This window comes from Heloderma suspectum, chromosome 2 (assembly GCF_057233095.1).
Source record: "Heloderma suspectum isolate Gila_16-S chromosome 2, 16-S_ref, whole genome shotgun sequence".
Classification (NCBI taxonomy): Eukaryota; Metazoa; Chordata; class Lepidosauria; order Squamata; family Helodermatidae; genus Heloderma; species Heloderma suspectum.
In genome coordinates this window covers 199,278,529-199,302,784 of record NC_139459.1, presented here as the reverse complement: position 1 = coordinate 199,302,784, position 24,256 = coordinate 199,278,529, and the positions used below count along the sequence as shown (strand labels likewise).

At 43.7% G+C, this 24,256-nt stretch overlaps 2 protein-coding genes across 2 annotated transcripts in view; one reads left to right on the top strand and one right to left on the bottom strand.

Moving 5' to 3' along the window:
- Positions 1-9,445, bottom strand: part of DGKE (diacylglycerol kinase epsilon) — a 31,917-nt gene extending 22,472 nt beyond the window's left edge. The window contains exons 1-3 of the mRNA XM_084837238.1: positions 9,401-9,445; positions 7,620-9,012; positions 1,860-2,019 (exon numbers count right to left, since the gene is read on the bottom strand). Of these exons, the coding sequence (XP_084693364.1) occupies positions 1,860-2,019; positions 7,620-8,080 (621 nt within the window). The 5' untranslated portion in view covers positions 8,081-9,012; positions 9,401-9,445. The remainder of the gene's footprint in view (positions 1-1,859; positions 2,020-7,619; positions 9,013-9,400) is intronic.
- Positions 9,446-13,290: 3,845 nt separating this feature from the next.
- On the top strand, positions 13,291-18,274 carry C2H17orf67 (chromosome 2 C17orf67 homolog). The gene is made up of 3 exons (XM_084832332.1): positions 13,291-13,339; positions 14,597-14,697; positions 18,158-18,274. Exons 1-3 carry the CDS (start codon positions 13,291-13,293, stop codon positions 18,272-18,274), a joined length of 267 nt encoding a protein of 88 aa, XP_084688458.1.
- Positions 18,275-24,256: the final 5,982 nt, after the last annotated feature.

Below are 24,256 nucleotides of genomic sequence, written 5' to 3'. Positions count from 1 at the left end.
TGTCCATAGTTCTTCCGGGACCCTATCTACTAAATCTAGTCCCTTAAATCTATTCTTCACCTCCACAGCATATTCATTAGGAATATTAGTGAGCTCATATCTAACTGATCTGTGGGTCTTCCCTATTCTCTTTAGTCTGATTCTAAATTGTGCAATAAGAAGTTTGTGATCTGAACTACAATCAGCTCCAGGTCTTGTTTTTACCAACTGCATAGATGTCCGCCACCTTTGGCTACAAAGGATGTAGTCAATCTGATTTTCATGTTGACCGTCTGGTGAAGTCCATGTATAAAGTCATCTCTTAGGTTGTTGGAAGATAGTGTTTGTTATGCACAGTGAGTTGTCTTGGCAAAATTCTATCAGCCTGTGTCCTGCTTCATTTTGTTGTCCCAGACCATGCTTGCCTGTAATTCCAGGTGTCGTTTGACTACCCACCTTAGCATTCCAGTCTCCTATAATGAAAGTAACATCTTTTTTTGGCGTACTATCCAGTAGGTGCTGCAGATCCTCATAGAACTGATCTACTTCTGCTTTTTCAGCATCTGTGGTTGGGGCGTATATTTGGATCACTGTGATGTTAAATGGCTTACCCTGAATTCGAACTGAGATAATTCTGTCATTTTTTGGATTGAATCCAAGCACTGCTTTAGCCACTTTATTATTAATTATGAAAGCTACTCCATTTCTTCTGTGGTCCTCTTGTCCACAGTAGTAGACCTGGTGGTCATTCGATGTGAAATGGCCCATTCCAGTCCATTTCAGTTCACTGACACCCAAAATGTCTATATTTAATCTTGACATCTCCCCAATAACCACATCCAATTTGCCCTGGCTCATAGATCTTACATTCCAGGTTCCTATGGTGTGTTGATCTTTAGAACATCGGATTCGTCGTTCACCACCAGCACCATCGGCTGCTAGCCGTCTTTTCGGCTTTGAGCTAGCTGCGTCACCACATCTGGGGCTAGTTGAACTTATCCTCTGTTCCTCCCCAGTAGCATTTTGACCATTTTCCGACATGGGAGTCCCATCTTCCGATGGTATACTGACATATCTCTGGTTGTACTGATCCATTTAGTTTTCATGGCAAGAATACCGGGATGGGTTGCCGTTTCCTTCCCCAGGGATCGTATTTAGTCTGACCTCTCTGCCATGACCTTCCCGTCTTGGGTGTCCCTTCATGGTTTAGCTCATGACATCATTGAGGTGCTCAAGCTCCAGCACCATGACAAGGTAACAATCTCCTTTGCTGAAGGGGAACAGTCATAGGCAGCAGGATACTTTTTTGGTTGTTCAGTGTATATAGCCACCCCATAAGCACACATTCTCTGGATGGCTCAGGAAGCAAATCCAACACTAAAATCCAACATAAAACAATAAAAATGATAACAATTAAAGGCACAATAAAAACAGATTGAAAAGTATGAGACCTAGACTATAAAACACAAGTCATTTAGAAGGCCTGGGCAAATAAAAAGGTCTTCACCAGGTGCCAAAAAGACCATAAAGATGGTGCTAGACAAATCTTTACCAGGGTGCTAGTACCAAAAAGGCTCTGCCCTAGTGGTGATATATTATATTGTTGTATGCACCTTCAAGGCCCTTTGATGAAGGCCTTTTTTTTGCTTCCTTTGGGTCTTTTCTCAATTGGCCACAAGCACCCCAAGGACACACATGTTTCTGGTTCCTCCTCCTCTGTACAAGTGGCCTTGCCCTGGGCATGGAATGACACAAGAGTAGCTGCCACAGCTAGCCACACTCACCATGGCAAAAGCTCAAAAAAGCTCAAAGAACCCTCAGGGAAGCCATTTTGAGTGTTTCCATATCTGTAGTGACCCAACGAACAAAGCAGGGCTTACCTTGCTGTAGTCCATTCTTTTGTCCTTACGCATCTGACTGATGTTGAGTAAGTAAGAAGGAGGAATAATGAGGCTGCGAAATTCTCCAAATTCACACTGCTCATTCTTCAGAGAGCTCTGCATACATTCATCATGCACAGTTTGCTGGCACCAAACACACCTGGAAAAAAAGAAAGACTAGCTGAACTCAATGAACTGCTTTGTTTCATTGCTGGACAACTGCTGTGCATTTTGACATTTTCAATAGGCTTGACAAGGGAAATGGGTGGGACTACAGCCAGCATGGTGGTGCCATCAAGAAAGAAACTCTTGAGGCCTACTGCCTCCTCATTTCTCTCAACATGAACAGTCACATGGATTTTGAAGGATGAAACGACTCTCCCCCTTCCCCCCAAACTTCTTACACATGTGTACATTGTCTCTAAATCCTCTTCTGGGCCTAATTCAAGGTGCCTATTACTGTAGCACAGGAGAAGCCCAGTCCAGAGAATTCATACTATCAATGCCTGAAGAGATTTTATTTGTTTTATTACATTTCTATACCGCCCAAAAGCCACAGCTCTCCAATTGCCAGAGAGAACTCAACTTGGACACGCTTTCTTCTAGCTTCTCAAGGGCTACTTAAAGACCTGTGTGCCCTCATCAAAGGTGGAAGAAGAGAAACCCAAGCTAGAGAGCTCATTTCAGCTCCTGAACAGACCAATAGCCTGAGACTTTACAAAAATTATTACATTTATATCCTACCTTTTTTTCCTCTTGCCAGGAACCCAAGGAGGCTTACATGGTCCTCCTCCTCTCCATTTTGTCTTCACAACAGCCCTGTGAGGTAGGTTAGGCTGAGAGTCAGTGCCTGGTTCAAAGTCACCCAGTGGGCTTCATGGCCGAGTGGGGACTAGAGCCCAGATCTCCAACACTCTAAACCACTACACCACAATGGCTCTCCATTTGTATCTTTTATTGTTATCTTTTGTATCCCTTATTTTTGTTTTATTATTTTAAATTATTTATTTTAGTTTTTTAATTATTATTTTAAATAAACCTAGGAGTACACGTGGGCTGGGGCTGGGGGGAGAGATGGCATATGAATACATTAAATAACAAAGCTACAAAGCCTTAAAACAGTAGAGGCCCAACATACCTGAGACCATCCTCCTATTACCATCTCTAAGAACACTGTGTTAAGAATACCATCTGTGTGTCAGGTTCAGCCAGCAAGAGCAGAGAGAGAACCATTCCTGGCAGTTGCCACTCCATTTTGGAGTCCCCTTCCACTTTTGGAAGCATTGCAAGATCGACGACAGCCTTGTCTAACGTGGTGCTCTCCAGTTGTTTTGGACTACAGCTCCCATCAGCCCAGCCAGCATGGCCAATGATCAAGGATGGCGGGAATCGTAGTCTAAAACATCTAGAGGGCACCAGATCAGGGAAGGCTGATCTGTATCTTTGGGCCAGTTGGGAAAGGGTTGGAGTTTCATTCTGTTTTTACAGGATTTTTTTATTGTTTATTATTTATATACCCACTCTGACCCTTTGGGATGGGGTAACAATATGCATATTGGCATAGCTGCCTTAAAAAGAAGTGCATCCTCCATTTCCACTTGGTCAGCATCTTTTACTTCTGCCCTTCCCGCTCTGAAAGATGAATGATTATGGGTCCGACAATAGAGCTGCAGAACAATGTCATGCGTACAGAGAAACAGCTCTCATTGCCTAGGGAAGAGCCAAGACCAACAACGGAAATGCAGTTATCAACTATAATCAGGGAGCAACGCAGGCTGTTGTCAACTTACATATAGAGCATAGCAATAAATAATGCTCCCCCATGAAGGGGAAAACATATATTAATGTCTTGGGTGTTCTTGCTGGAAAAAGCACATTGCGTACTTTGCTACAAACTCATTAATATTAAAAGTTTGCAAAATGCTACATATTTGGGATTCATAGAGAAGAAGGGTGAATGAGGTCCTTAATTCACACTGAATAGAGTCTGCTATTAAGAGGAAACTGTTAAGTCCAGCTTGGCAAAAAACTGAAGAGGCAGTTTGGCAGCTTGGGTGGTGGGGCGTGGGGGGGGGGGGAGCATTCAAAAATTCAGGAGAAACAATTCCTAGGAGCAACCACTTCGCCCTCCAAGCCACAGAAGGGCAAAGTACGGCCCACCAGGCGAACATGGGACCTTTCTGGGGCTTACAGCCCCCTGCTAGAATCCAGAAAAAGACCCAAGCTTTTGTTCAAAAAGAAAAGAAGGAACTTTATAGTCCTCATGGTTGGGGAGACAGCCTGAAGAATATGAGAGCGGTAGGTTGAAAGCACTGAGACAGTGACACCGACGAGGCTGCTCATCACATTAACTGCACTTTAACACATTATTTCAGCCATGCCTTTTGCTGGGACAAGGAGCAGTTGTCAAACAGCAAACTGCACTTGCCCTCTCCCCTGCCACTTCCCAAGCACTACACTTGCGCTTTCCTGGCCAAGAAAGCCACAGTGCAGTGGATTAGCAGCTGTGATGGCATTTCGCTCAGTTTCCCCATTGTTTAAACTGTACAGAGCCAAGAGAGAGAGACAGAGAGAGATAGAGAGAGAGAAAAAGACACGTGCACTGTGAAAAAGGGTACTTCCTGATGCAGTCAAGAGTAGCTTGATTCAGAAGGGGAGTGAGTGGCTATTCAAAAGACCACATTCTTCTATATGAGCCCGCTGGGTTTTAAAGTTCTCAGGAGAGGCCCTTCTCTCTATCCCACCTCCATCAGACACATATTGGACAGGAAACAAGACAGGGCTTTCTCGGTGGCTGCTCCCCAGGATCTGGAGCTCCCCGCCAAGAGAGGTGAGATTAGTTCCATCTCCGTTATCCTTCCACCAGCAGGCAAAGACATCTTTATTTAGACAGGCTTTTGGCATTTAAGCTGATTTGTTGCTGATGAGGGTTTTAATCTGGTGTTATTTCGTTCTTACTGATGTGTTTTTATTTGATGAGTTTTAAGATTTTCATTATAACTTGATCATTTTATCTGTATTTTATTGTTAGCTGCCTTGGAATACTATATTCAGTGGAAAGCCAGGATATTAAATTAAAAAATGAATTCCAGCCAAACTTTTGCCCAGGGCCCTACTTTCAGTGCCAGGGCTCAGCTCTGCAGCATCACTGAACTAATTTTTTTTTAGGAAAACAGTGAACGTATGCAGAGAACCATTTCTTCAGCATAACTGAATAACTTGTTCCAATACATCTAGGATTAGGGTCTGAGCTCCCACTCAAGTAGATGTGGCGTCCAGGCTTCTGACCCAGCACCTTTATTTTTGTAAATTCTTCATGCATCCACCTAATCCAATGTTGCATTTCACTTGCAACGGTACAATCACACTTCTAGTCTCTGTTCTCATTCAATGGCCCACCAAAGATGAGAAAACAGAAGGGCCTTTCCACCCACTTTTGGGTTTAGAAAAGGAAGAGGTTTGTCAAGCAAACCAGGGGAATGGGCTGCCACAGTATATTCATGATTCTGTCACAACACCTATAATTTAAGAGAACATCTCTATTCTCAGAATAGAACATTGAGGGGGGGGGAATCTCCCCAGTTACTGCTGACAATGTGCTAGACCAGGAACGAGGGTGATCTTGCAGATGTTGTGAGACTCCAACTCCCATCAGCCCCAGATGGTGAATGGTCAGGAATGACAGGAGTCCAGCAATATCTGGAGGACCACAGGTTCCCCATCCCTCTGCTAGAGTAATACTTTGACCTATCAATGCAAGCTTGAAGGACAGTGGATGCGTATTCTCTCCTCCTGCTTTTTAAAAGGGTGTTTAATATTCTTCTGCTGTTGGTTGGATGAATGGACAAAGGCAAGCTGAAGTGCTCTAGACTAAAAGCTTCAATATCTACAGGATAACAACAGATGTAGACAACTCAGAACCACTAGAAAAACAAAACTGCCTGTTCTGAGAATTGCTGTAATTTCTCTTTTAAAAACTGCTACGGAGTCTCAATCCTATTCCGCGCTTATAAAATGTGAAAAACCACCAGGGCAGTATGTAGGCAGTGATTCCAATCTTATTGGTCTGGTTGGCACATTTGGAATTTTGAGAGTATGTTATCGGCACTCTCACAAAATGGCTGCCACGGTGGGTGCGGCCAATCATAAAACACCCACTGCCAAAGTAACAAACTCAAAAAGGCAGAGGTGGGATTTGAGCTCCAACACACAAAAACATTTCTTTGAACCAAGGTTTTTGCTCCAAAAACCATTTCAGAGATGGCAGACTAATAAGGCTCAGAAACAAGTAATGTGGTCAAGAAACTGAATACAAAAAGAGGTGGGGTTTGAGCCCCACAAAGCAAACCAACTACTTACCATCCCGTTTAGCCCCCAAGGACATTCCCTAACATGCTGCAGTTCACCTTGTTTCTGGGTGGCTGGGCATGCTTCAGAACAAAGCTCATATGGGGCCCAGAGGCATTATTGGAAATAAAGATGGTGCTGGAGGCTGGTGCTTTGCAGCATGCCAGCCTCCCAGTTGATTTTTTTTAATCTAAAAACATTTTTAAAATCAGGAGCGGCAGGAAACTGATCAGGGAGCCTATCAGGTGCCGAGGGAAGTGTTCACAGGCATAGCGGTGCCCATGAGCACCATGGTGGAGCCTCCAATATGTGGCACTCATTACAGAATTAAACCAGGAATCTCAACCTTTTTATTTTTAAAAAAAAGTTTCTAGCCCTTAAGGCTAGAATGCTTGAAAGTGGGTGGGCAACGCCTACAGAAATCTGAGAAACCACAGAACTTGATGAAAAAGATTTCCAGTGGTTGGGTGGGGCAGAGCTTCCTTGCTCCTTCCCATGACCAGCTAAACCAAAATAAGGTATGCAGAATAGATGTATGCAACAAGGCCAAAAAAGCCCTGTAGAATAAGGCAAGCTACCCATTTAAAAACAGACAAAAAAAGAGGAGAGACAAACAAAGAGTGATCAGATGGCAAAGGATGCTTTCCTTCTGCCTGCATGAGAAGGTATATACCTGCCCAAATTTCCTCTTCTGTACAATGATTAGGAATATATTAACCTCCCCACCCCCTCATAAATTCTACCAAACTGGTCTTGGGAGGAAATCAATTTGCAATTCCAAGAGGCTTTTGCTCTAAGTCATTCCAAAGAAATATTACTGGGTGCAACTCAGCATCCTGTCCCTCTAGTTCTGCCAGTTTCACAGCAAAGTAGAAAATCACAATGGCACCAAAGCCTATTTCCTGTGAACCCTGAATTAAGCTAGAGAGCTGCCACCAGTAGGACCTGTCAGAAAGATGCCTATATTTTGGTAGTTTATTCAAAGTTCTAGCCTATTTTACCCAGGGTAACAAGATGCTGAGAGGCATGCATAAAATGGCTCAATGAAGTCAGATAAAGCATGCAAAATAAATCCTAATTTCTTGACCTGGCTCAACTCCAGCCACTAGATGTCATCTGAAATAAAAGGTTGTATGATGCTTTAGGTAAACATGCCTTCTGTACTAGTACAGGACTCCAAATCTTATGCATGGAAAGTTAGAGGAACTCAGTGTATAGTGACAATATGTATAGTGTATTTCTGACAACTCACATGAGTTAGGTGGTAAAATGCAACAACTACTGCATTCAAGGGGAGACTTGTATAGGACACACTAGAGTGGTCAAGTCTCACGCACACAAGGGGAACAAAAAAAGCATTGCCAGCATTGTGTTATCTCAAGATTACTGTCACATTTGTATCTCTAGCATTACCTGTAATCACACAGCTTGGGCTGGGTGCCACATTGCTGTTTGCAAACAACACAGCAGCTGCACAACGGGACATTCCCTCTGATCCAGTGGTGTACCATAGAGGTCCGGATCCCACCTTCGCCCCTCATTATGATCTCCTTGCAGAGGAAACGATGGTCAGCCTTCTTCAGGCACTCTTCATCGACACATAGCCCACAGCAGTTGCAGAAGGCTCCCTGAAGGATGTGCTGACAGCAGATGCAGCAATAGGTGGGCTGGCTAAAGAGATCTGTGTCCTGCCAATCGTGTTTGCTTTTACGTAAGATATCCTGTACCAGTCCTTGCCTCCGAGATCGACGAAAACTGCACCAAAAGGTGATCAGTACTGGCACCATCACCGAGCACAGAGTCCAGAAGGCTAGACTCCATTCTGGAAACAGTCCTGAAGAGGACATGGGTCTGCTGCTTTCAACCCCTTCCATCCTTTATTGATTTTGTATCTCTTCTCTAGATGTCCAATTAAATCACATCCGAAGGTGCTAATGTGTAATAGGCCCAACAGGAGTTCTGCTGCTATTAATATAATTACATTCCTTCAATAACTTGGCTCAATAGCAAAATGAGTCAGAACACACGTTCATTTCAGTAGTCTTAACTACTTTATCATCATCATATTCCACCTTGCTGGCCTTCTCCTCATCGGGCCCTGTAGCACAAGCCCCACTTTTTTCTTTTATTTGTGGCACCCCTAAAAAAGTGCTTAAACATCTGTTTCCTGAAATCATCTATATCCTTTCCCTCAAGGACTTCACAAAGCAGAAGAGTTAGCCACTAGGCCCTATAATACCAGTAGAGTGGACAGATCTCCGTTTCCTGACTTATTAATCAATTTTCTATAGCTCATCCGACCTAGCAACACAGGAAGCTGCCTTATATCAAGACAGATCATTGGCCTATCTAGCCTAGTATTGTTGACACTGACTGGCAGCAGCTCTCCGGGGTTTCAGGCAGAGATTTTCCCAGCCTTACCTGGAGATGCCAGTGATCAAACCCGAGACCTTCTGCATGCAAAGCAGGTGCACTACCACTGAGCCACGGTCCCCCATTTCAGCAAACATCCAGTAAAAAGCCAATCCACAAAAGCCAATAAACCAATGCTAAAAAAAACTCAATTCCAAAAACCCAATTATAAAGCACATTCTCTCTCCTTGCTAGAAATACTACCTTGTTTCTCTCTCTCTCCTTGCTACATATAATGCCACCTCGTTTCTAACTCTATGCACACACAAGCTCAGGTCCAGATAATGAGGACCCCTTCACACTCAAAACCCAGGATGGAACAAGGATGGCTTTCCCCGTCTTTGAGTGTGTGCATGGTGGATAAGGGTTTTGCAGCAGCTCCAGATTCGGTCACCTGAAATAAAAACAAGTCACCTTGAGGAAAAAGCACACCCACTTTGAAACAATGGCAGGCACCACGCATTCAGCCTGCCCTCATTTAGCTTTGCTCCTCACTCAACCCAGAAGCGTATATACTCTCCAGGCCCACCTCCATCTTCTTGCTTCTCCTTTCTATTAAACTCCCCTCAACACACGGTACAGCTACGACCCCCTTGTCCGTCCACACCTGGGTCGGTTACTTGGCCCTGCTCTAATCGGTCGCTCTTGGGCATTCTCCAGCAGCAGCAATCCCAGCCCTTCCTCCTCCTGCTGCTGCTGCTGCTGTGGTGGTCTCTCAGCCCCGGCTCCCACCCAAGATCCCCCTCCCAGGCCACGCGAGGTCTCACACCCACAAGCCCTACCCGGCCGGCTGCAGGGGCAATCGCACTCGGCGCCAGACGAGCGGCGGAAGCGGAAGAGGCAGAAGCAGAAGCAGCTGAGCGCTCTAATCCAGAGAGGAAGGAGGAGGCGCGGCAGGAGGGAGGCTGCTGATGGGGGTTGCTAGGAAACGGGCAACCAATCCTCAGCCGCCAATCGCAAAGAGGCTGCATAAAGGATGCTAGAGGCGGCGGCGGGCAGCGAATACGGGACAGGGATAAGTCCTAGGCAGCCCGAATCTCTGCAAGCTTGCTCAGAAGGAAGTCCCAGAGACTGAGTGGGGCAGCCCCTCTCCGAGCTCAATGAGGCTTACTGCCAAATAAGTGTGCATACCGTTGTGGTCTTACAATTCAGCCACTTTTCCCCCTCACCTCTGCCCCCCCCCCATTTTTGTTTTGTTTACCATCTTGCCTGATGAAGAGTTTTGGAGACCTCGAAGGCTTGCACAGTGTTTTGTGTCCTTTGACTTGGCCTAATAAAGGTATTATGGTGGTATGGATTTCAGAAACTTTCTTTTGAAATGTTACCGTTTTTATAGCACCAAAACTACGTTACCTACATTATCTTAGGGCACAATCCTATGCATGTTTAGACAGAGAAAAGGCCTACAATGCTACCCATGCTGGCTGGGGAATGCTGGGAGTTGTAGGCCTTTTCTCTGTCTAAACATGCATAGGATTGCACCCTTAGTCATTTTTACAACAATCTGTAAAGTAAATCCGCATTATTATCACTGTACTTAGATTGGAGGCTTGCCTCAGTGAGTTCATGAGATTGTATTTAGGGACTTCCCAGCTCCTATCTCACACTCTTGCAGTAAAATCCACTGCATGTCTACTCAGAAGTAAGTCATACTGAGTTCAGTGGGACTTCTAGGTAAGTGTGCATAGGCTTGCAGCTTAAACACTGATGTAACAGTTCCATAAATGTACATACTGGGAAATAAATGTGGCATACTTTTGAATAACCATTGTCATTTATGGCTATGCAGCCATGGGCTGCAAGATGCAATCCTCAGCCAATGGTGACAGTGAATGGGCACAGTCATGTCTAGTGTGCAGAGTACTAACATAATGTTATTTTATTTTATATGGCTATTTGTGGGCAGTGCCTAAAATCCACTGTATGAACAACCAATCACTTTGGGCATAGAAAGCTGAGGACTAAGTTGCTTCTGAGCTCATGCTCAGCCCAAGATTTTTTTCCTCTTCAGTACCAGAACCGGAGCTCACACACAAATCCTTTCATAGATACATCTACTCCTTTCCTCCTAATCTTTCTTGATTTTAGCAACCTAAGAAGTGTCTATGTGCGTATGGGAGACCTTTTGTTTTTCCTATTGTTGAATCACTGGGAGTCAGGAATGCTTGCTGATCTAGTGCAAATCACCATTAGATCCCAATCTACCTTTCGCCCGCCCCTGTTATTAACTATGTTGTTAAGGGATGTAGAGACAATGGTGTGTGTGTGTGTGTGTGTGTTTTAAGGGAAATGCTAGAGGTTAGGCCTGTGTGGGGGCCCTGCCCATCAGTCTGTGGAAGAAGCACTGCTCTTTAATTCTAAGCATGTAGGACAAACTGGAGTTGCTCAGTGGTGGGAGAAGACATTATATTATTACTTAAGAGGTACTTTTCTTGTCAGTAGTGCAGCAAGATAATTTTAGACTCTGGATGTAATGGTCCTACAGAGGCCCACTTTAGACAGCCAGGTGTTTTACTTCAGTTGTGAAGCACAAACTTAACATTGATCTCTATCCTCTTCTTATCTCTACCATTCCAGGCTTTACAACTGCTTCTACATTTCTCACTCAGAGCAAAAAACAAACACACACACAACTGTTTGCCACTCTGATAAAAAGAAATAAATAAGCTGAGCACATGCAGCTTGGCATTTTACACTCATTCCTTTCATTACACTCATTACACTCACATAAATCACAGCACCATCATGACTACAGGAGGAAAATGGAGTTGCTTCTGCTGCCCTGATGCTAAACACATTTACTTAGGAATAAGCAAGCTTTTCTTGTAGAAAAGGATAATATATTTTTAAAGTAAAAATAATAAAATGATAATCTGTAACCATATAAATGCCAAGATGGCTTTCCCCTGACTATAGAATGTTTTAAAAAATAAGAATGCTGTGGCAACCAAAGTAAGCCCAGATGCTGATGCTGTTTGGCACTGCCTCCATCACTAGTCACTCTCTGGGTGGTCATGGGAGGGGGACTCTCCTGAGGTACAGCCCTAGCTGCACCACTGTCTCTTGTATGATTTTGTATCTGTTTCTTTAAGAATGGCCACAGTCAGGAGGGGATGATGCTAAATGGGTGTTGTTTAAAGCAATGTTTGAATTATAAGGGGAAAGTTAAGGGGACTCTATGAAATCCACAAGACCCGACCCCTGACTCCCCCCCCCTTTAAGCCAAATCATGTCCCCTTGTGCCCTTTTAAAAACAATAGCTGGAGGGGCTGTCACAAAAGGTAAGGGGGAAGCTCCTCTCCCTTGTAATTCAAGAACTGACTGTGAGGTTACAAGAGCCACAGAACCTGGAAGATATTTTTTTTTATGACTGACATCGCAATCTCAATCCATTTACTCCAGCATTAAATGGCAACCTAGCCCCCTCCAGGTGTGTTGGGGTGTAACTCCAATCATAAAGCATGGAATGATGGTAGGGAGGGGAGAACAGAAATGAAAATTGTGTGCTTTACAGCAGAAGTGATACACATGTCTATCTAAAGTGGTCCCCCCCCCCCTAAGACCAGGGCCTGACATTCTCTAGCTGCACCACTGGTTTTGGGTGATGCATTTCCTCTTCCTTGGCAATGTGCAAGTGGCCAGCCCTACTCACGATGTGGCAGGGCATCAGGCAACTGTGGCTTTTCCAGCCTGTTCCTTCCCTGGCCTTGTCATCCACCCTGTCGCCTTCTTGCTGTGAGGCATAACTGGGCCCTGGTCAATTTCAGCAGGTTGTGGAGGGGGCTGTTAGGGAAAACTGTGGCTAGCTAGCTGCCTTATCACCTGTTGCATTGGGAGATTTAGAGGGCAATCCTATGCACGTTTAGACAGAAAACATGGCTGGTTGGGGCATGCTGGAAGATGTTGTAGGACTTTTTTTTTGTCTAAACACATATAGGATTGCACCCTTAAAGTCATATGAAGGCTCCCTGGCTTTGAATCAGGCAACCCTAGGAGAAATAAATAAATATTTTGTACAGTTTCTCACATGCCAACATCCCCAACCTGTTCTGTGGCTGTAGGCCAAATGGGGAGTGTGGGAGAGTCATGACTGCCCATGAATCTCTCCATTAGAAAATATGTGGAGCTTAATGGAATTTGTTTTCACTGTAAAGAGATGGAAGTCAAAATAGTGCTGTGAAACAGATTATTAGAAAGAAAGAAGGAAAGAAGGAAAGAAAGGCATGAATATTGTCATCCATCCTATTTTGGAGTAGAACTATTCTTCTTTGGGACCAATTGCTCATAATGATTCTGGTGCAAGTGTCATGTGTTGCTTGAGCTATCTTTGAACTAAATAAATGCATGCACACTTCAGGCAGCACAACTTGTACTTAGCACCTTTTTCTGCCTCCTTGTTTACTTCTTAAAAAAAAAAAATCAGTGTAATGCTGCAAAGAAGGCCTTTCTGTTTCCTTTTCCAAGGAACACATTAGCACTCAAAGAATGTTGAAGCCTACAATAGCCATATTCAAAACCCAGGACCAGATGTCCTCCAACCCATACTCTTAAGTCATAGTAGTTGAAGAATAAACAAACATCTGTGACTGACGTAGCTGCCTCTCAAATAGGCTAATACCTCCGTCTGTGTAATACACTTTGGAGGAGCAGACCAAGAGACAGCAGAAACAAAATGAAGACAGCTTTTGTTCTTGTTTTGACCCTTCTAATAATTTTTGTAGGTAGGTATTATATACTGGGGGTGTGGGAAAGTATGTACTCTTCTGCCTGCTGGAGCTCTCTGTAGACAGCAAATTGGCTCATGCTATTTTGTGTTAATTTTTTCTCCATGGTTCTGACTGAGCCTCTGCCTAAAGTAATCTACTCTCTTGTTATGCTACAGCTTTTTAATTTTGATATTTTAAACTACTGTGCTATTGTAGACTCTAGTTCCATATAGAGCAATATCAGACCTATCCTATGCATGTTTATTTGGTAGCAAGCCCCAATGAATTCAATAGAGCTTATTTTCCAGTAAGCATGCTTAGGATCACAGCCTTAAAGAGATTCAGCATCTGGATAGTGGAGTCATTGATGAATTAACAAAAGACTGGCTGCCATCCTAAACACATTTCCTAGATTAGGATTTGTCCGCTATTGAATTCAGTACAACCAACCTCTGAGTAAATACTCTGAGTATGCTTAGGGTTATGCTGCACAGCTTCAGTCCTATGTACTCTTACCTGGGAGTAACTGTCTTTGAATTTAGTGAACTTACTTTGACATAAGGCTGGACAGGACCCTTTTATGTTATAAATTTGCCTTTTGTGCTGCCATCATTTTACTATGGCTTTCTTCAGTATTTCATACAACGTCCTTGACTCAATAATGTCATCAAAGCAAAAGGATTATGAAGGGCTTTATCTTGCATAGCACCCTTAAAGATGAAGGACATCATCTACTGGGACGTGATGTTGCACAAACCCTATTGAAATGAAAGAGTTGTGCAAAAGCATTCCTTTCATTCCTCCCAATGGGGCTTGCACAGGAAAAAAAATCCCAGTGGATTGTGCCCAATGGAAAAAAGGTCAATCTGATCACAAGTAGATGGTGCCATTAGACTTTCCTCAGTTTGAAAAGATGTGTGTTATGTATAGGTTTAATTTACTTTAACCTATCCAACTTATAAACAAGCTCTAATTTATTATTAAAAATGGTTTCAGATTCCTCTCATGCCTCTTGGAATGTAATATCCTCTTGAGAAGGTGCTGTAATGAAAGAACACTTTGTATATTGTTTTTATATATATATATATATATATATATATATATACACACACACACACACACACACACACACACACATACACACACACACACAACACACACACACATATATACACGCGCACACACATACACACACACACACATACACACACACCCTTCCTAACACTATACCTGAAAGCTTAACTAGCCTTGTTCAATTCACTTTTTTAAAAGATGCCTCGCCAATACTACCAGAAAAACAAGCCAAGCAGCTTTTGAGAACCCGTCGTGAAGACAGACCAAGAAAAGCTGGTTTCCCTGATGAACCAATGAGGGTGATTTTTTTTTTTTAATCCAGTTAAGTAATATATGTGTTTGTGGTGTTTTGTTGTTTTTGTTTTGTTTTGCTGACTGTTATCTTACACTATGCAAGATTCTAAGCTTCTATTCAAATAACTACAAAATGTTTATAGTTAAGCAGGTGAACATTTTCCCCAAATAATCTTAGTTTGATCATTTCTGTGATAACGTGATTGAATATACCTGTATATTCTATATGCCTCCTCCAATCCTTCCACAAATTTGGAAATCAATAGTTGTCACACCTGCTCCCCCATTTTAATAGGAGGGCTCAGTTTTTAGCACAGTTTTTAGTTAAGGCACAACTTTTCTGGAAGTAAGCCCCATTGAACTCAAAGAGGCTGGCTTCTGAGTAGACATACACAAAATTGCACTGTAAGAAAGAAGTATTTCCTCTGTAGGCAATGACCTTTAAAAGCAATATTTTAATTAATGTGTACATTAATATACAAAGTGAATGAAGCATATATATAATAAATCCTCAATTTAGATGATGATGATGATGATGATAATAATAATAAGCCTATGAGAGGTGTGCTATATTATAATAATAATAAGCCTATGAGAGGCTTATTAATAAGCCTATGATAATAATAAGCCTATTAATAAGCCTATTAATAAGCCTATGATAATAATAAGCCTATGAGAGGTGTGCTATATTATATTTTCAGGAAATTAACAAAAGACACCAGGATTTTTTTCAGAACACTTCACCTGCTGCCTACCCTCACTTAAGGTAAAAGGGCCGCGGTGACTTAGTGGTTAAGACGCTGAACTGCAGACTGGAAGGTCGACAGGTCAGCAGTTCGAGACCCGAGTGCCGCGTGACGGAGTGAGCTCCCGTCTTCAGTCCCAGCTTCTGCCAACCGAGCAGTTTGAAAGCAAGAAATTGCAAGTAGATGAATAGGCACCGCCTCGGCGGGAAAGGTAACAGCGTTCCGTGCACCTCGGTGTTCAGTCATGCCGGCCACATGACCACGGAAGCGTCTTTGGACAGCGCTGGCTCTTCGGCTTAGAAACGGGGAAGAATTTTGTTAATTTCAGGAAATTAACAAAAGACACCAGGATTTTTTTCAGAACACTTCACCTGCTGCCTACCCTCACTTATTTCCATATATTCCATTAGTTTGCCATTTTCTAGACCATCTATACATGGGACTGTAGTCTCATGCCATTTGTTACCAATTGATATTTGTTGTTGTTGTTCAGAGAGGCTGTACTGAATCATAATGTGCTTTTTCTTGTTGTCTCTTATGTTAAGGACTGCTGGTATAAGTAGAAAAGAATCTCTTGCAGGTATCCTTGGTCTTTCTGTAGTTCTACCTCTTCTCTTTTGACCACACCCATTTAGCACCATCACGGCCCATCTTTGGCTATGCTCCTTAAAAAGAAAAAGAAGAAATAATGGAATTTGTGTGTTGGAAAGGAAAGGTTCCTCCTGTGCAAGCACCGGGTCATTACTGACCCCTAGAGGGACGCAGCTTGCGCTGGCGTTTTCATGGCAGACTATAGTGGGGTGGTTTGCCATTGCCTTCCCCAGTCGTGACTACCTTTCCCCCAGCAAGCTGGGTACTCATTTTACCGACTTTGGAAGGATGGAGGGCTGAGTTGACCTGAGCCGGCTACCCGAGACCCAGCTTCCATTGGGATCGAACTCAGGTCGTGGGAAGAGTTTCGGTTGCAATACTGCTGTCTACCACTCTGCGCCACACGAGGCTCAAGTTGTGTGATACAATAAAGAAAATAAACCCTGTTCATGAACAGATTATTTTTTCTTTACCGTTGAGAGCAGGGGTGTTTCCCCACACGCGTAGAGCAAGATCTCCTTCTGAGGCTGCTGGCATGGGTCCCATACACAGGCCTGAAATCCCCAGCCCCACTACAGTCTCTAAAAAGAGAACTTGTCCTGCTCTCTCACCTCCCTCCAAAGCATTCTGTAACCCTCCCTCAAACTATGGAACGCTGAATGCTTACGGTGCCATTTCCATGCAGTCATTAAACAGTATGGCTTTGCTCCTCAGCCCCTGGTTTTCGCAACTTAATGAAACTAACTCCAACAGCTCGAGTGCAACAGATACCATTGTTGTTGTTGTTGTTGTTCTTATTGTTATCAATATGTCTTAGCTGCGTTTCTCAAAAAAGACTAAAAGCATCTTACAACAGAATTAAAATACACTACATTAAAAACAGCTATCCACTGAAATACCACCACCGCATAAAATAACTAAAACACCAGTGACAACCACAGCAATTCAACTGATGCATTCTCCCAGGTCTCGCAGACTACACCAAACCTCTTTTAACATTCCTGCTCCTGGGAGAGAGAACTAGCAAAGAGCTGTGATCTATTACTTCAGAACCCTTCCTCCATAGCACTGGGACTGGAGAGTCTTGGTATTCACTGTGATATGTTATAGCTGCCAGGCAGAAAACTACATCCCCTCCCTCCCCAGAGCTTTCCGTACTCACGGTTGTCTGAGGGTTCTTTAGATGACATTGTGACCCTCCAGTTTTGCTTCTGTTTTTAAACAGGTTTTTTTAGAGCAGAGAAAGTGGGCAATTATTTCTGAAAAGCAAAAGAAAATGCTGTTTCCACTTGTGTATTTGTGCTAGTCTGCCATACCACAGTGCTACCTAGAGGTTATGTAGTGGAAAAGCTGGAAAGGAAGCACTCCTCGTGTAGTGCTCGGCAATTTTGCGACAAAACTGAAAGTAGCTGCAGTGGATTAGCAGCCCCATGTAGAAAAGCCCATAGAGAGCTTGGGGAGGAATGCATCCATTTTTGGAGACACACTGTCTGTGTCTCTGCGTTCTTCTGAATTTTGTATCTTCAGAGGTGTTCAGATTCTGATTTGGTCCACTTCAGAAGAGCCCCATCTCAATTTGGACATCTCCTGAATCTGTCCAAATCACCCCAATTTGGTTCTGGAAGCTGAAACACAACTCTAGCACCCATAGAGTGGGGAAAATCAGCCCACCTAGGCTGATGGTGGTCACAGACATCCCTTTTTCTTAAAAAAAGAAAGAAAAGTTTTTACTAGGCAGGGTGGCAGCACTCAGCTCAACATTGTGACACAAACCATGATCCTAGTACAAAATGTTTTTAAATGAAAAAAAGAGGGGTATCCATTTCAAATGCTACCAGCTACCACATGCTAAACTTATCTTGGCTGGGGGAGGGGGGACCCAGAGTGACACTGGATAGCCACCTTGCCCAGGGCTCCTTGAACCTGGTGCCAGTCCTGGTGGGGTGGGGGTGACATTTCGGCTACATAAAGCTGTACACGCAGAGAATGAATTTGCTATTAGCATAGTGGATTAGTACAACGGGTTCAGTAGATTAAACCAATTGATTAATGTAAGGCCTGAAGGAGGGCAGTGCCACATTGGTGAGAGTTTTTTTTAAAAAAATAATAACATAAATTCTTTTAACAGGAGCATTTGCTTTACCTCCAACAATTGGAGCAGAGATCTGAAGAACAGTTTCTTGAGCACTGGTTGAATCCACACTGCTATCCACATTGCAATAGAAATTTAGTTTACCCAGTGTAAAGGCTGACTTTCTTTCTCCAATGAAGTAAGCATTTAAAAATCTGTCTGTTTGTCAATCAGTATTTCATTCAAAGAAGAAATCTAATTTTTATGACTTCTAAAATGCAGTGGGCTTCTTAATTAATTAATATATATAACATCTTCAAATACTTCTTCCCATCCCAGATCATCCTTCTATGGGCAGAAAAAAAGGGAAAAGACAACAACCTACATGAAACGAGACAAGACTCATCTAGTACTTTTTATGTAACTAGAGCATCAAATATTTTGGGAGAATTGATACTACCTTGCAATTTTAGCAATTTTGCTGAGCTTTCTATGTAACAATGAGTATTGATAAGAGCTTCGTGTTTATTAAATAGCTTGGCATACATTTGAGTAATCTTCCTGGCCTTAGGCTATAATCCTATACACACCTACTTGGGCGTAACCCCCATTCAAAACAATAGGGATTAGTTCGGAGTAGACATATATATATATATATATATATATGGAGATTCCTTAGAAATTCTTGATAATGTTGTTGTTTAAAAAGTAGGTTTGTAGTCCTCTGAAGCATGGGCAAGTCAACCTCTGCATAAGAATTAGAAACCAGAGTGATACAGACAGGGCTGGGTTGGATACAGATTTAATCATACTTATAGAAGGCCTATGGAAAACAGTGGGATTTCAGTTAGTCATGACTAACACAAATCCCATTGATTTCAATTGGTTTATTCTGTTGTTGTTCAGTCGTTCAGTCGTGTCCGACTCTTCGTGACCCCATGGACCATAGCACGCCAGGCCTTCCTGTCCTCCGCTCTCTCCTGGAGTGTGCTCAAGTTCATATTCATTGCATCCGTGATGCTATCTAGCCATCTCATCCTCTGTCGTCCCCTTCTCCTTTTGCCTTCAGTCTTTCCCAGCATCAGGGTCTTTTCCAGAGAGTTTTCTCTTCGCATTAGGTGGCCAAAATATTTGAGCTTCAGCTTCAGTATCTGTCCTTCCAATGAGCACTCATGGTTGATTTCCTTTAGGATGGACTGATTTGACCTCCTTGCAGTCCAGGGGACTCGTAAGAGTCTTCTCCAGCACCACAGTTCGAAAGCATCGATTCTTCGGCGCTCAGCCTTCCTTATAGTCCAGCTCTCACAGCCATACATTACTACTGGGAAAACCATAGCTTTGATTAGACGGACCTTTGTCGGCAAGGTAATGTCTCTGCTTCTTACTATGCTGTCTAGGTTTGCCATAGCTTTCCTCCCAAGGAGCAAGCGTCTTTGAATTTCATGGCTACAGTCACCGTCTGCGGTGATCTTGGAGCCCAAGAAAGTAAAATCTGTCACTGCTTCCATTTCTTCCCCTTCTATATGCCAGGAAGTGATGGGGCCAGATGCCATGATCTTAGTTTTTTTAATGTTGAGTTTCAAACCAGCTTTTGCACTCTCGTCTTTCACCCTCAACAAGAGGCTCTTGAGATCCTCTTCGCTTTCTGCCATTAGGGTGGTATCGTCTGCATATCGGAGGTTGTTGATAATTCTCCCGGCAATCTTAATTCAGACCTGTGATTCATCCAACCCGGCGTTTCTCATGATGTACTCTGCATATAAGTTAAATAAGCAGGGTGACAATATGCAGCCTTGTCATACTCCTTTCCCAATTTGGAACCACTCGGTTGTTCCATGTCTGGTTCTTATTGTTGCTTCTTGACCCTCATACAGGTTTCTCAGGAGACAGGTAAGGTGGTCTGGTACTCCCATCACTTTCAGAATTTGCCACAGTTTGTTGTGATCCACACAATCAAAGGCTTTAGCGTAGTCAATGAAGCAGAAATAGACATTTTTCTGGAATTCTCTTGCTTTCTCCATGATGCAGCGAATGTTGGCGATTTGATCTCTAGTTCCTCTGCTTCTTCGAAACCCAGCTTGTACTTCTGGTAGTTCTCGGTTCGCATACTGCTGAAGCCTAGCTTGTAGGATTTTGAGCATCACCTTGCTGGCATGTGAAATGAGCGTAATTGTGCGATAGTTTGAACACTGTTTGGCATTGCCCTTCTTTGGAATTGGAATGTAAACTGACCTTTTCCAGTCTTGTGGCCATTGTTGACTGTTCCAAATTTGTTGGCATATTGAATGCAGCACTTTAACAGCAATATCTTTTAGGATTTTAAATAGCTCAGCTGGAATACTGTCATCTCCGCTAGCTTTGTTGTTACTAATGCTTCCTAAGGCCCACTTGACTTCACTCTCTAGGATGTCGGGTTCAAGTTCAGTGGCCGCACTATCATGGCTATCAGGGACATTCAGATCTTTCCTGTATAGTTCTTCTGTGTATTCTTGCCACCTCTTCTTAATCTCATCCGCTTCTGTTAGGTCCCTGCCTTCTTTGTCCTTTATCATGCCAGTCTTTGCACAAAACGTTCCCTTGAGATCTCCAATTTTCTTGAAGAGATCTCTAGTCTTTCCCATTCTGTTGTTTTCCTCGATTTCTTTGCATTGTTCATTTAAGAAGGCCTTCTTGTCTCTCCTTGCTATTCTCTGGAACTCTGCATTCAGTTGGATATATCTTCCCCTTTCTCCCTTGCTTTTCGCTTCCCTTCTTTCTTCTGCTACTTGTAAAGCCTCATCAGACAGCCACTTGGCTTTCTTGCATTTCTTTTTCTTTGGGATGGATTTCGTTGCTGCCTCCTGAACAATGTTACGGACCTCCGTCCATAGTTCCTCAGGCACTCTGTCTATCAGGTCTCATCCCTTAAATCTATTCCTCACCTCCACTGTATATTCATAAGGGATATGATTTAGGTCATACCTGAATGGTTTAGTGGTTTTCCCTACGTTCTTCAATTTAAGCTGAAATGTTGCAACAAGAAGCTCATGATCTGAGCCACAGTCAGCTCCAGGTCTTGTTTTTACTGACTGTATAGAGCTTCTCCATCTTTGGCTGCAAAGGACATAATCAATCTGATTTCGATATTGACCATCTGGTGATGTCCATGTGTAGAGTCGCCTCTTGTGCTGTTGGAAAAGAGTGTTTGCTATGATCAGCGTGTTCTCCTGGCAAAACTCTATTAGCTTTTGTCCTGCTTCATTTTGTGCACCAAGGCCATGCCTGCCTGTTCTCCTGGTGATTTCTTGACTTCCTACTTTAGCATTCCAATCCCCTATGATGAAGAGGACATCTTTTTTTGGTGTTAGTTCTAGAAGGTGTTGTAGGTCTTCATAGAACCGATCAACCTCAGCTTCTTCGGCATCAGTGGTTGGGGCATAGACTTGAATTACTGTGATGTTGAATGGTTTGCCTTGGATTCGTACTGAGATCATTCTATCATTTTTAAGATTGTACCCCAGTACTACTTTTCCCACCCTTTTGTTGACTATGAGTGCTACTCCATTTCTTCTAAGGGATTCTTGCCCACAGTAGTAGATATGATGGTCACCTGAATTAAATTCGCCCATGCCTGTCCATTTGAGTTCACTGATTCCCAAGATGTCGATGTTCAATCTTGCCATCTCATGTTTGACCACCTCTAGCTTACCTTGATTCATTGATCTGACATTCCAGGTTCCTAAATAATATTGTTCTTTACAGCATCGGATTTTCTTTTCACCACCAGACACATCCACAGCTGAGTGTCCTTTCAGCTTTGGCCCAGCCGCTTCACTCTTTCTGATGCTACTTGGAAATACCCTCTGCTCTTCCCCAGTAGTATATTGGACACCTTCCGACCTGAGGGGCTCATCTTCCGGCGTCATATCTTTTAGCCTTGTGATACGTCTCATGGGGTTTTCTTGGCAAGAATACTGGAGTGGGTTGCCATTTCCTTCTCCAGTGGACCACATTTTGTCAGAACTCTCTGCCATGACCTGTCCGTCTTGGGTGGCCCTGCACGGCATAGCTTATGGCTTCACTGAGTTACGCAAGCCCCTTCGCCACAACAAGGCAGTGATCCATGAAGGGGTGGTTTACTCTAAGTATGACTAAAACTGGATCTAACCCCATGGCTACTTTCTGTATCCAACACAATTTCTTCAGCCTGCAATGCTATGCACTTACTTGGGACTAAGTGCCACTGAATTCAGGGGGAATTCATACATAGGATTGGGAGCATCCATCTTGTCATTCCTGCTTGTACAAATGGTTTTGCATGTATGACCCGACTGGATACCTGATTTACTTAGAAGTGAATCCCACCCATTTTAATAAAACTTACTCCTAGGTAAGTGTGACTAGAATTGTGGCTTTAATTATCCCTCCCTCCCTGTTTTCTACCACTGCTATCTGTGACTGAAAAACCTAAACTCTGCAGCACTTTCTTCTCATTCTAAAACTAAGAGCTCCACACAGAGCTGCCACTGAAAACAGCAGCTTCATGTAGAGCTCTCATCCCCCTTCCCATAACATTTAGGAAGACCTCTCTATATTTTTCTCTATGTTTACCGCCACTGCCAGTAGCTGCCAGTTTATGTGGAAGGGGGCAAGGAAGTGCAAGGGAACAATATAGATAAGTCCACGCAAACATTTTACTGGTGGGAATAAACTTGACATGTACGGATGTACGAAAATTCTGCCATGGATCTCGGGGAGGCCGAATGCCAGCGCATTTGGCCCCCTGAAATCGGTGGCGGAATGGCCTGCCCCCCCGTCCCTCCCCCGGGATGAGACTTACCTTGGGCGGATCTTCCTGGCGGCGGTGGCTCCGGCAGCAGCTGCGGCGGTTGGACGGCAGCGGCTGCGGTGGCCGGTCTTCTGACTGGCTGCCGCCACCGCCATTTCCAGTTTTAAAAAAAACAAAAACGTAATAGGCTACGTAAAGATTTACGTAGCCTATCATGGCTAGGTTTTTTTTTAAAAAAGTGATAGGCTACGTAAATCTTTACGTAGCCTATCACGGCTGACTTTAAAACAAAACAAACCCCCCCCGCGTGTACGCAAATGGCGGCGGCCATGGCCGCCGCCATTTGTGTACGCGCTTTTTTTTTTAAAGTCAGCCGTGATAGGCTACATAAACATTTATGTAGCCTATCACGGCTGACTGCAAGGATGCAAACAGCGGCGGCTATGGCCGCCACCATTTGTGTCCCTGCTAGCTAGCGGCCGGATGTCTGGCTGCTGGCGGAGCCAGCCGGCGGTGCCGCAGAATCCCTGCGGAGCACAGCCAGCTGGCCAGGATTCTGGGGGGGGGGGGGAGGAACGGAGTGCCTCCCCCCCGGCGAGGATTCTGGGGGGAGGGACGGAACACTCCCCCCATAAACATAATCCGCGAAAGGTAAGTGCCTTTCGTATATCCCTATTGACATGGGACTGCTATTTCTGGCAGCAGCTTTCTGAGCATTTCTACACCAGCCTAAAATCCCACATTTAAAATGGGGCTTTCTGCTTCTGTATTAAATGCAGGATCATGACAGACTCCCTTTACACTTCCTCCCCCCGGTTTCTCCCCCCCTTTCCCCCCTATCCGAGTCTTCCATATGTTTCATTATACAGCCACTAGATGGCGCTGTGGTCTAGCTCTTCTTATTGGAGCTTTTCCTTTCTCAGGGAGGGAATTCAAGCAGAACGCAAGCACTGCGATTTGATAGCTCATTATCTCTGGTCTTTTTAAAAAACAGAATAAAGGTCATTTAGTGAGGGAGAAGTCTTGGAAGCTGACGACGTCATCTGAAGGACCCGCAAATTCCCATGAGTAACCAATCTCAATAGCAGGACAAAAGCCCCATGTAAAGAAGCCCTCTGTCCAGTATCATATCTATATTTCTCCCTATGACATAATAAGTACATTTCAGTGGGAGAGATTTAAATGTATGCTTCACTTGCTCATTCAGTCCCATCCCATCCACAATTAACATGGCAGGAAGCTCCATTGAATACAATAGGACTTACTTTTGAGTAAATGCATGGGTCACATTGAGTAAACACAATCCAGTCAAATTGAGACTGGATTGTGTGCCCTCAGAGTTTTAGCCTGTCAGAGCCCAACACCAAACATTTTCAGATCTCTGTACC

What these genes read in the sequence shown, in the direction of transcription:
- C2H17orf67 (XM_084832332.1), top strand. Translation starts at nt 13,291, where the DNA reads ATGAAGACAGCTTTTGTTCTTGTTTTGACCCTTCTAATAATTTTTGTA. An exon ending in CCTTCTAATAATTTTTGTAG is followed by an intron (nt 13,340 to 14,596) that starts GTAGGTATTATA and finishes CTTTTTTAAAAG; the next exon opens with ATGCCTCGCCAATACTACCA. An exon ending in TCCCTGATGAACCAATGAGG is followed by an intron (nt 14,698 to 18,157) that starts GTGATTTTTTTT and finishes TTCTTTTAACAG; the next exon opens with GAGCATTTGCTTTACCTCCA.